Here is a 14,537-nt window from a genome sequence, read left to right on the forward strand (position 1 = left end):
CGTCACTAGCTCATGGACTCTTGCTAATATGAAAGAAATGAATTTATCAGGTAAGTTCTTACATAAATTATGTTTTTGTACTTCTAGGGAGTTCTTCCTGGGCGGTTGTCTTTAACAACCTTGGGTTCGCCTTGGTTGTCTCAAGGTTTGTTTCCTTCATTGATGGTCCTTTAGATATCTTATGGGTCCTCTGTTTTCCCCCTCGGGGATAGGTCAAGGTTCTTCCTTCGGGTCAAGGGTTAGTTCTGTGTTGTCAGAACGCCTGCTGGACTTGGCTCCTTGGGGGCTTTTTAGTGCTCCATGGATCTAAGGATATGAGTGGTCTCTAGCTCGGCCTTGTAGGTTATTTAACTGATAGACAGTTACTGGGTCCTTTCAAGTTTTTAACCCCTTATTCTATGTGTTGCAGTTTTTTGTAGGGTGCTGTTTTTTTTTCAGGCTGTGGTGCCTTCGAAGGGGCTGCCTTCTGTACCCGCCCTTTTGTTTGCATTCAGTGTCCTCTAGCTTGGGTATTGTTTTCTCAAAAGTAATGAATGCAGCTGTGGACTCTTCCCATTTAAGAAGAAAAACTTAAATTATGCTTACCTGATAATTTTCCTTTCTTCTGACGGGAAGAGTCCACTGTTCCGCGTCCGTGTTTTACTATGAGGCGGCGGTATTTAGTTTTTTATTCTTCTGGCTCCTTTTTTCACCCTGATATTTCTCCTACTGTTCCTTGTTCCCTTGGCAGAATGACTGGGGGATGAGGGAAGTGGGGGGAGGTATTTAAGCCTTTGCCTCCTCCTGGTGGCCAGGTTCTGAATTCCCAAAAGTAATGAAGGCAGCTGTGGACTCTATCCGTCAGAAGAAAAGAAAATGATCAGGTAAGCATAATTTAAGTTTTTTAAGCTATATTTTCAACTTTGAGGCATGCTTTTTCTGTAGAGACAAATTTACAGTTCTGAGAACTACAAAACCAAGAATATTTGATATCTTCTAGAGAGAAAAAAATGCCAAAAATAATCTTACAGAAACCGAGATGACATTGTGAATAGTCATTACTGCCATGAATGTACAGCCTTATGCTACATAATTAAAAGAAATCCTTATTTCAGAATGAAATAGAAACTATATAGATTTTTCATCAGTAGAACATTATATTAAAAAAAGAATCGGTTTTAAATAAAAATAATTTTTTTTTTCCCATTAAAAAAAACAAACAAACAAACACATTGATTTCCTTCTAAATACAGGGAGAGTGCACAGCTGCATTCATTACTTGTGGGAATACAGAACCTGGCCACCAGGAGGCGGCAAAGACACCCCAGCCAAAGGCTTAAATACCTCCCCCACTTCCCTCATCCCCCAGTCATTCTTTGCCTTTCGTCACAGGAGGTTGGCAATGAAGTGTCAGAAGATTCAGAGTAGTTCCTTATGAGGGTTATCTGCCCTTCGGGATGGAACTGGAGTTTTAAGTAGTCTTGTCAGCCTCTGTGAGAGCATGAATGAAAGTTAGAGTCTGGAGATGCAGGGAGAGTCTTTCTTCGAAACCATCCAGACTCAGATTAACAGCTCCTATAAGCAATCAGCGTCTGACGAGTTTCGCTGCTTGCTTCACTCAAGTCCATGTCAAATTTGAAGAACAGTGTTGCTGTTCCACGGATTGGATTCCGGTAAGATCGTTTTATTTTACACACACATGCTAACAATAGAAGACAGGGTCTCAGTGGGACTCCTTTATCTTTATGGAATAAAGGGTTAATATCTCCCGAGGGAGATTATTGAACATTGGGGTCATTTTGATCATGTTTGTTATGTGATTTTGACTGCGTATGTGTATGGAGACATCTTAGGCTATTACGGAACATGCAGGTTATAGTGCTGCACAGTTTTATTAAGCTGACGCGCTTTTACTTAGCAGGGGTGGTCCTGCATGAGGCACCATGTGACTAGGTGTAGTCACGTCTTGTCTCCCATTTCCGATTCCTGACGAGCGGATGCGGAGAAGAGCTAATTTCTCTACCTGTCTGGGTCATAGGAGGTGGCGAGTGCCCCAGCCATGGGGGGTTAAAGGTGCCAGTTGTTTTTTTGTCTAAAACTCTTAATTAAAATTTTGGAGGATTCTGAGCTAGAGGATTCCTCTGATACAGATTTTGATACCTGCGTATGTTGAGGAGGACCGGGTAAACCAGCCTGCTCAATTATGTTCCGTATGCCGCAATAGGGTGTTCTCTTCAAATAATGTTGAAATGTTAGAGACCACTGAGCCGTCTACTTCTGCGGATTCCTCGTCCTGTGAGGTACGTCCCCTAGAATCTTATCCTACACTAGCAGTTCCCCTAAGTGCCATTACTCCTTTGTCTGAGGGAGTCTTTTTTCCGCCAGAGGTTACTGCGCGTTTTCGCATGGCTATCTCTATGGCTTTAATGAGTTTGCCTCTTACGCGTAAGAGAGGGGTTAGTCAGTGCTCTCATTCACATGGGCCGTCGTGTAAAATGGCGACTGTGCCAGATCAGTTGACGGGGGGTGCGGTTCCCTCTGAGGCTTCAGCGGCTTCTAAGAGAGATTTTGGTGATGTTAGAGGTTCCCAGTCCTGATCTGTCAGGCGGATCTCAGTCCTCTCTATCAGATAACAATCTTGCTTAGACGTATGGAGGGGGTTGGATCCTCTTTAATGTTTGTATGTATATAGTTATAAAATCCCAGTCCTGAGCTCTATGGGGGGGTCTGTGTTATACTCAGACAGGACCTGTTTGTTTTACACTCCCTTTTTGAATTCTTGTTTGTGCATTTTTCTAATCCGTTTCGGATAGTCTTATTTTAAGAGCTCGGGAATTCTTGTGGACACACTCTTTTGGAGGTTCGTCACTTGGGTTTGTTTATGTTTTGATTGACTTTGCTGGTCGTGACTATTGGTCTTCCGTGGAAGCTCTAGGTCTTTACTCGGGGTGAGGATTCCCTCGATGTCATAGATCTTATTTTCTTTATTTGTTTATATCAGTTTTCCTAGCACTGCTGGAATTCATGATTATGACATTTATTTTTGGTTTTTGACAGACGCATCGTACCCTTGATGACTGGCAGGTCCTGGGTAATTGGGTAATTGTTCAGTCTGTTCTTTATTGTACTCTAGAGACGAGCTCTTTCAAGTTATTATGGTCCAGGCAGAGCAGGTCCATCTTTCACGGAGGACAGGCAGGACCTGTTGTCTTAGGTCTTCTGGATGTTTCTGGATGCTGGATCATATGGGTTCGGAGTTTTCATTCCATCCTGCTGGACTAGGTGACCCTTGGGGTCTCGTCACGGTAATTTTCGCAGTATCATTGCACTGTTGATGTAGGGTCCCGTCCTTTTTTTGGGCCGAAGATTTTATGCAGAGTTTATTACTCATCTTTGCTTCAGAGAGAATCCTAGGTTCTATCCACTAGGATGTCTTACCTGATTAAAGCAGTCCAGTGTAGCCTGATGGTTATCTTTGCGGCTCTGCATCTCGAAGGTGGATGGTTCGAATCCAGCTGCTGTCGCTGGATGACCATTTTACCATTCTTGTTCAGCATGGTCCGGTTATGGGGACCTTTGATTTCTTCAAATCTGCGTTTTGATCCTAAGTCTTGGGATCTGGGGGTGTTATGGGGGTGTTATGTGAAAGTAGCCTATTTCTAGGTGTTACGGTGGCTCCAGAGTCTTGGCATTCTGGTTTTTCCAGCATCGGCTAATAGACTTTTTAGGATTACTTCTTTAGTTTACCATCGTTCAGGGGTGGACTTAGACTGAGGTCTAGTGTGGAGCCAAGTTTGATCCTTGTATGCGTTTTGGTCTTTTAGACAGGAAGGCTCTTTGCCTTACAGCTGATAAGCCCCTCTGGTGGTTCTCAGAGAAGCAACAAGCTGCGAACCATGAGTCTTGGTTTCAATCCTTGGCATGGGTGTGACCGTTACAATGTCTGACACTGCAATTAAACCACTCATTCTCTATACAGAGTTAATTTCTTCTTTGGGTTCTGTCCTTTAATTCCCCTTCAGGCCTTCGTTGGCATTTTGGAGGGGGTTGTTGGATTCAGCCCAGGCCGGGTCTTCCCCTTAGCTTGGGGTTTCTTTGACTCTATCTTGCAGGCTTTCTGGATTTCCGGTGGGGGTATAGTTCTCCAGTGGATCCAGGTCTCCCGGTATTGGGGAATTTTGTTCGCCTTTTTCCCCCAGGGCAGTAATGTCTTGGTCTCTTCCATGTCAGTAGGGAGAGTTTGTTTCTGGGGAATGTGGATCAGGATTTTCCTTCCAATTCTCCTTTTTTTTTCTTTCTATAGAGCATTTGCTATGGGGTCTGGTCTTCTGGATCTATGCCAGTTGGGGGCCCTTGGTGAGTGGTACATTTTTGAGTTGTGAGTTCCTCCTGTAAAGTCCGAGGGGTCTCACATTTGGTGGTGGGTGGAGGCCCTTTGTGGCTCTTTCCCATTCCTGTTCTCTGAGCGTGCTCTTTCGGAACAGACGGTCCTTACGTTCATCCGTTTTGCTCTGTCTATCCAGACGTTCTTCTAATGTGTAGCTGAAGAGAACAGGTCGAATTTCTCATCTGAGGTCCTCAGGACTATGGGGCCTTAGGAATTAGTTCCCAGCCTAGCAAGCGGTGGGCTTGGAGTTGGAATCCTGCTGTGGCAGTTTCTTAGGACTCTTTTTCGGTCATGTCTCTCTCTAGTGAGGAAGAACTGACTGTGGCTCATCACATCAGCAAACTGAGTAGTAAGCACAGAGCCATGGGTTCAGATCTCCCCCTACAGCCCTGTCAGGCAGGATGCTTTCTAGACTTTCTCTTTAGTGCACAAGAAGGCCCTGGGATTGTGACCCAGTGGGACTAGGGCACAGTTTTTTTGAGCTGCAAACCAGAGGCATTGCCTTAGTTGCTAGCCGTCCTTTGAGCTGTAAAGAGTTATTCATCACCTATTTTAGGTGTGGAGTTTTCTCTTTCTCTCTTTCCCTTTGTTTGGTGGAGTTAGCTTGTCCTGATCTCTTCTGGATACTGGAGTATGCTTCTTCCTCTCTAGAATGAGCTGGATCAGAACTTGTCTAGCTAGTTCTTGTTTGAAGGGGTAGCCATCATTGATAGGCTTAGCTGCCTGGCAAGCGGAAGGTTGCGGTTGGATCCAGCTATAGTTTTTCTCTGGCATGGGATTTCCCAAGAACTTTCTTTTGGGGCTCCGGTCCCAGAGACTTATGCTTCCAGGTGTTCAGTTGTGTTTGGTAGGGCCCCGTCTACGGCAGGGCCGGCAAGTAAATACCTTGTTCCTTTTTGGGTTTTAATTTATCCTTCTGGGTCGCACCGGGTTCCGTTTTACCTGTACAGGAGTGGGCTTTGAATCTTATTTAATGTCCTATTTCGTCTGTAGATTGTTTTTTCTCTTGTAAGGTGTATCCAGTCAACGGATCATCCATTACTTGTGGGATATTCTCATTCCCAACAGGAAGTTGTAAGAGGAAACCCACAGCAGAGCTGTAATATAGCTCCTCCCCTAACTGTCATAGCCAGTCATTCTCTTGCAACTCTCAATAAGCAAGGACGTTGTAGGAGAGAGTGGTTAAATATAGCTAGTTTATTTTCTTCAATCAAAAGTTTGTTATTTTTAAATAGTACCGGAGTTATGCTATTTTTCCTCAGGCAGTAAATAGAAGAAGAATCTGCCTGAGGTTTCTATGATCTTAGCAGGTTGTAACTAAGATCCATTGCTGTTCTCACATATGTCTGAGGGGATTACACAGATGAGGTAAAACTTCAGCGAGAGAATGGCGTGCAGTTTATTCTGCTATCAGGTATGTGCAGTTATAATTTTTTCTAGAGATGGAAAACACTAGAAAATGCTGCTGATACCAGATTAATGTAAGTTAAGCCTGAATACAGTGATGTAATAACGACTGGTATCATGCTTACTCCCAGGGGTAATACCCTTATGATATTGCAATATAAAACGTTTGCTGGCATGTTTAATCGTTTTTATATATGCTTTGGTGATAAAACTTTATTGGGGCCTAGTTTTTTCCACATGGCTGGCTTAAATTTTGCCTAGAAACAGTTTCCTGAGGCTTTCCACTGTGTTACTATGAGTGGGAGGGGCCTATTTTAACTTTTTTTTTGTGCAGTTAAAATTACAAACTAAGACATCCAGATTCCCTCAAAGGCCCTCTGAATGCTATAGGACATCTCTAAAGGGCCCAAAGGCTTTCCAAAGTCGTTTATTGGGGAAGGTAGGGCTACAGCTTGCTGTGGCAGTTGGTTGTGACTGTTAAAAAACGTCTATTTCGTTTTTTTGATCCGTTTTTTGAACTAAGGGGTTAATCATCCATTTGCAAGTGGGTGCAATGCTCTGCTAGTCTATTACATACACTGTAAAAATTTCGTTTGATTTACTGCATTTTTTCACTGTTTTTCACTGTTTTTCACTGTTTTTAAAATTCTGACAAAATTTGTTTCTCTTAAAGGCACAGTACCGTTTTTTATATTTGCTTGTTAACTTGATTTGAAGTGTTTTCCAAGCTTGCTAGTCTCATTGCTAGTCTGTATAAACATGTCTGACATAGAAGAAACTCCTTGTTCATTATGTTTAAAAGCCATGGTGGAACCCCCTCTTAGAATGTGTACCAAATGTACTGATTACATTTTAGGCAATAAAGATCATTTTCTGTCTTTTAAAAAAATGTTATCACCAGAGGAATCTGACGAGGGGGAAGTTATGCCGACTAACTTTCCCCACGTGTCAGACCCTTTGACTCCCGCTTAAGGGACTCCCGCTCAAATGGCGCCAAGTACATCTAGGGCGCCCATAGCGTTTACTTTACAAGACATGGCGGCAGTCATGGATAATACACTCAGCGGTATTAGCCAGACTACCTGAACTTAGAGGTAAGCGAGATAGCTCTGGGGTGAGACAAAATGCAGAGCATACTGACGCTTTAAGAACCATGTCTGATACTGCCTCACAATATGCAGAAGCTGAGGAAAGAGAGCTTCAGTCAGTGGGTGATGTTAATGACTCGGGAAGATACCTGATTCTAATATTTCTACATTTAAATTTAAGCTTGAACACCTCCGCGTGTTGCTTAGGGAGGTTTTAGCTGCTCTGAATGACTGTGATTCCATTGCAGTGCCAGGGAAATTGTGTAGACTGGATAAATACTTGCAGTGCCGGTGTGTACTGATGTTTTTCCAATACCTTAAAGGTTTACAAAAATTATTAATAAGGAATGGGATAGACCAGGTGTGCCGTTCTCTTCCCCTCCTATTTTTAGATTTTTTTTCCAATAGACGCCACCACACGGGACTTATGGCAGACAGTCCCTAAGGTGGAGGGAGCAGTTTCTACTCTAGCAAAGTGTACTACCATCCCTGTCGAGGACAGTTGTGCTTTTTTAGATCCAATGGATAAAAAATTAGAAGGTTACCTTAAGAAAATATTTATTCAACAAGGTTTTATCCTACAGCCCCTTGCATGCATTGCCCCTGTCACTGCTGCTGAGGCGTACTGGTTTGAGTCTCTGGAAGAGGCTTTACATGTAGCGACTCCATTGGATGACATACTTGGCAAACTTAGAGCACTTAAGCTAGCCAATTCTTTTCTTTCTGATGCCATTGTTCATTTGACTAAACTAACGGCTAAGAATTCTGGTTTTGCTATACAGGCGCGCAGAGCGCTATGGCTTAAATCGTGGTCAGCTGACGTGACTTCAAAATCTAAGCTACTTAACATTCCCTTCAAGGGGCAGACCCTATTCGGGCCTGGTTTGAAGGAGATTATTGCTGATATCACTGGAGGAAAAGGTAATGCCCTTCCTCAGGACAGGTCCAAATTAGGGCCAAACAGTCTAATTTTCGTGCCTTTCAAAACTTCAAGGCAGGTGCGGCATCAACTTCCTCTAATAATAAACAAGAGGGAACTTTTGCTCAATCCAAGGCGGTCTGGAGACCAAACCAGACCTGGAAAAAAGGTAAGCAGGTCAAAAAAGCCTGCTGCTGCCTCTAAGACAGCATGAAGGAACGGCCCCCTATCCGGTAACGGATCTAGTAGGGGGCAGACTTTCACTCTTCGCCCAGGCGTGGGCAAGAGATGGTCAGGATCCCTGTGCGTTGGAAATTATATCCCAGGGATATCTTCTGGACTTCAAAGCTTCCCCCCCAAAAGGGAGATTTCACCTTTCACAATTATCTGCAAACCAGATAAAGAGTGAGGCATTCTTACACTGTGTACGAGACCTCCTAGTTATGGGAGTGAACAGGAACAGGGTTTTTACTCAAATCTGTTTGTGGTTCCCAAAAAAGAGGGAACCTTCAGACCAATTTTGGATCTAAAGATCTTAAACAAAATCCTCAAAGTTCCGTCGTTCAAGATGGAAACTATTCGTACCATCCTACCACTGATCCAGGAGGGTCAATATATGACTACAGTGGATCTAAAGGATGCTTATCTTCACATTCCGATACACAAAGATCATCATCGGTTTCTCAGGTTTGCCTTTCAAGACAGGCATTACCAGTTGTAGCTCTTCCCTTTGGATTAGCTACAGCCCCAAGAATCTTTACAAAGGTTCTAGGGTCGCTTATGGCGGTCCTAAGGCCGCGGGGCATAGCAGTAGCCCCTTATTTAGACGACATCCTGATACAGGCGTCAAACTTCCAAATTGCCAAGTCTCATACGGACGTAGTACTGGCATTTCTGAGGTCGCATGGGTGGAAAGTGAACGAGGAAAAGAGTTCTCTATCCCCACTCACAAGAGTTTCCTTTCTAGGGACTCTGATAGATTCTGTAGAAATGAAAATTCACCTGACGGAGTCCAGGTTATCAAAGCTTCTAAATTCCTGCTGGGTTCTTCATTCCATTCTGCGCCCTTCGGTGGCTCAGTGTATGGAAGTAATTGGTTTAATGGTAGCGGCAATGGACATAGTGCCGTTTGCACGCTTACATCTCAGACCGCTGCAACTATGCATGCTCAGTCAGTGGAGCAGGGATTACACAGATTTGTCCCCTCAACTGAATCTGGACAAAGAGACCAGGGATTCTTTTCCCTGGTAGCTATCTCGGGTCCTTCTGTCCAAAGGTATGACCTTTCGCAGGCCAGATTGGACAATTGTAACAACAAATGCCAGCCTTCTAGGTTGGGGTGCAGTCTGGAACTCCCTGAAGGCTCAGGGATCGTGGACTCAGGAGGAGCCTCTCCTTCCAATAAATATTCTGGAGCTAAGTGCGATATTCAAGGCTCTTCAGGCTTGGCCTCAGTTAGCAACTCTGAGGTACATCAGATTTCAGTCGGACAACATCACGTCTGTAGCTTACATCAACCATCAAGGGGGAACAAGAAGTTCCCTAGAGATGTTAGAAGTTTCAAAAATAATTCGCTGGGCAGAGATTCACTCTTGCCACCTATCAGCTATCCATATCCCAGGTGTAGAGCACTGGGAGGCGGATTTTCTAAGTCGTCAGACTTTTCATCCGGGAGAGTGGGAACTCCATCCGGAGGTATTTGCACAACTGATTCATCGTTGGGGCAAACCAGAACTGGATCTCATGGCGTCTCGCCAGAACGCCAAGCTTCCGTGTTACGGATCCAGGTCCAGGGATCCCAAGGCGACACTGATAGATGCTCTAGCAGCGCCCTGGTCTTTCAACCTGGCTTCTGTGTTTCCACCGTTTCCTCTGCTCCCTAGACTGATTGCCAAGATCAAGCAGGAGAGAGCATCAGTGATTCTGATAGCACCTGCGTGGCCACGCAGGACCTGTTATGCAGATCTAGTGGACATGTCATCCTTTCCACCATGGCCTCTGCTTCTGAGACAGGACCTTCTACTTCAGGGTCCTTCCAACCATCCAAATCTAATTTCTCTGAGGCTGACTGCCTGGAGATTGAACGCTTGATTTTATCAAAGCGTGGCTTCTCCGAGTCAGTTATTGATACCTTAATATAGGCACGAAAGCCTGTCACCAGGAAAATTTACCATAAGGTATGGCGTGGATATCTTTATTGGTGTGAATCCAAGGGTTACTCATGGAGTAAGGTCAGGATTCCTAGGATATTATCTTTTCTCCAAGAAGGTTTGGAAAAAGGATTGTCAGCTAGTTAAGCGTCTGGTAGATGTTCCAGACGTTCAGGCTTTTTGTCAGGCTTTAGTTAGAATCAAGCCTGTGTTTAAACCGGTTGCTCCACCATGGAGCTTAAACTTGATTCTTAAGGTTCTTCAAGAAGTTCCGTTTGAACTTCTTCATTCCATGTGATTCTCCTTATCTGATTTTTCATACGGATAAGGTAGTCCTGCGTACCAAATCTGAGTTCTTACCTAAGGTGGTATCTAACAAGAATATCAATCAAGAGATTGTTGTTCCATCCTTGTGTTACACAATCTGGACGTGGTCCGTGCTTTAAAGTTTTACTTACAAGCTACTAAAGATTTTCGTCAAACATCTGCTTGGTTTGTTGTCTACTCTGGACAGAGGAGAGGTCAAAAGGCTTCGGCAACCTCTCCTTCTTTTTGGCTAGGAAGCTTAATCCGCTTAGCCTATGAGACTGCTGGACAGCAGCCTCCTGAAAGGATTACAGCTCATTCCACTAGAGCTGTGGCTTCCACTTGGGCCTTTAAAAATTAGGCTTCTTTTGAACAGTTTTGCAAGGCGGCGACTTGGTCTTCGCTTCATACTTTTTCAAAATTTTGCAAATTTGATACTTTTGCTTCTTCGGAGGCTATATTTGGGAGAGAGGTTTTACAGGCAGTGTTTCCTTCCATTTAAGTTCCTGCCTTGTCCCTCCCTTCATCCGTGTACTTTAGCTTTGGTATTGGTATCCCACAAGTAATGGATGATCCGTGGACTGGATACACCTTACAAGAGAAAACACAATTTATACTTACCTGATAAATTTATTTCTCTTGTGGTGTATCCAGTCCACTGCCCGCCCTGTCATTTTAAGGCAGGTAATTTTTAAATTTAAACTACAGTAACCACTGCACCCTATGGTTCCTCCTTTCTCGGCTTGTTTTCGGTCGAATGACTGGATATGACAGTTAGGGGAGGAGCTATATTACAGCTCTGCTGTGGGTTTCCTCTTGCAACTTCCTGTTGGGAATGAGAATATCCCACAAGTAATGGATGATCCGTGGACTGGATACACCACAAGAGAAATAAATTTATCAGGTAAGTATAAATTGTGTTTTTTCTATGTGTCTTAATTCTGTGTTGCAATTTGCAATACGTTCTTCTTTTTGTGATCTCCCTTCTAATAGGGTTGTTCCTCTTGTTCATATTGGAAGAGGTTCTTCCTTTTTTTGGGGGGTATCTTACCCTGTGTTTTTTTTCCTAGTAGGTGGAGGAGTGTTTTTCGCTGGATCTTGGAGTCTCCAGGACACGAGCCTCCTCAGAGGTTCCTAGCTCAGTTCGATTGCAGTGACATCCTTTGGGTCTCTGACATAGGATCCTATAGTTCTGATTGTTGAGCGGTTGCCTGGTTCTCCTAACCAGGAGTTGGGTTTCTTGCAGGCTGTGGTGCCCTCAGGTTAGGCCACCTCTTATTTGTTCCCTCCCGTTGGCATTCAGTGTCCTCTGTAACTTGAGTATTATTTTCCCACAAGTAATGAATGCAGCTGTGGACTCTCCCTGTATTTAGAATGAAAACAAAAATTATGACTTACCAGATAATTTCCTTTCCTTCGATACAGGGAGAGTCCACATCTCCTGCCCGTGCTCTCCGGTGGGCGTACCTAAATTTAAATAGTTTTCTTCTGGCACCTTTTCACCCTGATATTTCTCCTACTGTTCCTTGTTCCCTCGGGGATGAGGGAAGTGGGGGAGGTATTTAAGCCTTTGGCTGGGGTGTCTTTGTCTCCTCCTGGTGGCCAGGTTCTGTATTCCTACAATGTAATGAATACAGCTGTGGACTCACCAGATAATTTCCTTTCCTTCGATACAGGGAAAGTCATAATTTTTAGTTTTTTATCCACTCTGACTTTCATCTTTTACTTTTAATACTAACTGTGTCTAAAATGATGTATTGCAGGCTTGTCAGGTTGGTTTGAATTTTGCTAATGAAGAAGAGGCAAAAAGATTCAGAAAAACAATGAGTGATTTACTCTCAAGGAGGCCAAAGAAGCCTGGTAAGAAATGAGCTTAAAGAGAGGATAGTAAGGAAATCCTATACTGTTATGAATATCTGCTCTTTGTTCCTTTTATACCTTAATTTGGTGAGCAACAGCTAGTCACAAAAAGTATTCAAAGTGTATGGTAGTGTTTGCTTTGGTACCTGACCCACACCTCCTAAATTCAAGAACTGGGCTTTCCATGATCTCAATTTTTTTATATTCTCTGCATTTTATTGATTATAGTTTAGACATTTCACAATTCTTAACTGAGTCAGCTACATAAATTAACATAGACGCTGGATACGTTTGGAGATACTTCTTTATTGAATTATGCCAGGTACTAGGGCTGGGTGATATGGGGGGGGGAATCGCTATTGCAATAAGCCCCCCTCTGTAACCTACATAAGCCCCATTAGTACCCACTGTAACCCTTCATAAGCCCCCCTCAGTTCATCTGAAAAGAGGCGGAGCCTTAGGGAGAACTTATCGAATTCTCCAATAAAAGCCAGTTTGCATGCAGAATATTTTATGACACTAAAAAAAGCCAGACCCTTGAGAAGAACTTATCGAGTGCTCCAAGAACAGCCTGTGTGCCTGCGCGCATTTTCTTAGAAATCGGACACATAACGTGTAAACACCGGGCCCGTCTGTTTCTCATGAGCTTTACCCTCAGGCCGAGCTTGTTACAATATTCTGCTGCTAAACCACTGAGCACACACAATATTTATTATCAATGATTGGTTAATTCTCTAAGCTACTTCGTTTATGCAAACGTCCATATTTTGAGCTCATTTTACTTAAATTACACAGTTACAATAAGGAAATCAAATACAGTGGATATTTGCTGTGTTTTTACTTTTTTACAATATGTTTTATTAAAATTGTATTCTTCTGCATAAAAAAAGGAAGTAACTGTTGATAATATAACAATAAATATTGTGTGTGCTCAGCGGTTTCGCAGCAGAATATTGTAACAAGCTCGGCCTGAGTGCTTTGAGCACTCAATAAGTTCTTCTCAAGGGTCTGGCTTTTTTTAGCTTAATAAAAAATTCTGAAATGTCGGCGGCCCTCCTGTACGTCATAGGTGACGTCAAAGGGGCGGGGCCTAAAAATGTCATACTCTCACGGTTTTTAAACCGCATCGATTAATCGCGCAGCCCTAACCAGTACCCATGATCATTCACATCTGGTTTTATTTAACAGCTGAGATAAGATAAAAACACATAAGGCAGCTACTATTTCTTGTCCAGCTAAAGCAGACCCTCTTCTAAATTTGTACATTCACAATATTCAATTGGAAGGATTGGAATTGCCTAATAAGACCTAGGCAAGGTGGCCCCTACTCATGCCTCCATATTAATAGATCAGATATTGGCCCATATGCACATAGCTACACTACTAGTGTGTTTTAGAGGGGGGAAAATGTATACTTTAAAGCAATTTATTCCCACTTCTAAGTAATGTTTACATGAAGCCCCCCCCCATCACACATGTGTATATTTGCCTTGTCTGTAAATCTGGGCTTGAGTCTGCAGACAGCTAGGCTAGCAATGGTCATATTGTTAATGTGTTAAAGTATAATGTGAATTGTTTTGCATTTATCATTTAAAGCCAATTAGGGAAAGATGTGTAGCAGGGTTAGCCTTGAGAAGACAGTATGGTGCTTTTTAGTTCTGAGAATTAGAACATGAAAAAGGCCAAAATAAATAATGAAAGTATATTGCAAAGTTGTTTTACTATTCATATAATGTCCCTTTAAGAAGATAAATGTAAGCGTTGTGATTCTAATTTAAATGTACTTACTAGAATTCATGCCACATACTTACTAGAATTCATGCCAGGCTCTTCTGGGCCTGTAAATAGGTGTCATTGTTAAAGCGACACTACTATAAATAAGTTTCCAAAGGACTTGTTATAGCTACTGCTGAGTACTTTAAAATAGCTGGTTTTAATTATTTAAACCAGCACCTGCTATTCTCAAGAAAATTCCCATAACAATGGGCTGAGCCCGCAGGTAAAGCAGACATGCTAATGTTATCTGTTAGGTATTGAAAAGATAATTATGGCTTGTGTTGAATAAGCACAACCTGCTATTTCTTATACAAATTATCTCTCCTTCCTACCCCCACTGGGAGATTAATTTGTGCTATTGTTTCCTGTTTACAAAGCTTTTCTACAGAGAAAATGTTTTGTTACTCATATTTTCAGTATAGATGGGAATACAACAGGCAAAAGTATCCATTTCAAATATCAAACCTTTAAATGCACACAGCAGGTAAAATGGACAATTGGGAACTTTATTAAAGGGGAACAGAGAATACAATTAACCATGTTTATGGTGGAAAAAAAAATTCTTCCTCTCTTATTTTGTCCTTTATCCTCTGTAAATTGTTCACATATTACTGGTCTAGGACCTACTTCTGAAAGGAATTTGATTGATATATAGGAATTAATAC

At 42.7% G+C, this 14,537-nt stretch overlaps 1 protein-coding gene across 2 annotated transcripts in view; it reads left to right on the top strand.

Annotated features, from left to right (window-relative positions):
* WASL (WASP like actin nucleation promoting factor) overlaps positions 1-14,537 on the top strand; it is a 503,517-nt gene that overhangs the window by 202,876 nt on the left and 286,104 nt on the right. For both annotated transcript variants that reach the window (XM_053716658.1, XM_053716659.1), the window contains exon 4: positions 12,000-12,096. In XM_053716658.1, coding sequence (XP_053572633.1) covers positions 12,000-12,096 — 97 coding nt within the window. The remainder of the gene's footprint in view (positions 1-11,999; positions 12,097-14,537) is intronic.

This window comes from Bombina bombina, chromosome 6, assembly GCF_027579735.1.
Source record: "Bombina bombina isolate aBomBom1 chromosome 6, aBomBom1.pri, whole genome shotgun sequence".
Classification (NCBI taxonomy): domain Eukaryota; kingdom Metazoa; phylum Chordata; class Amphibia; order Anura; family Bombinatoridae; genus Bombina; species Bombina bombina.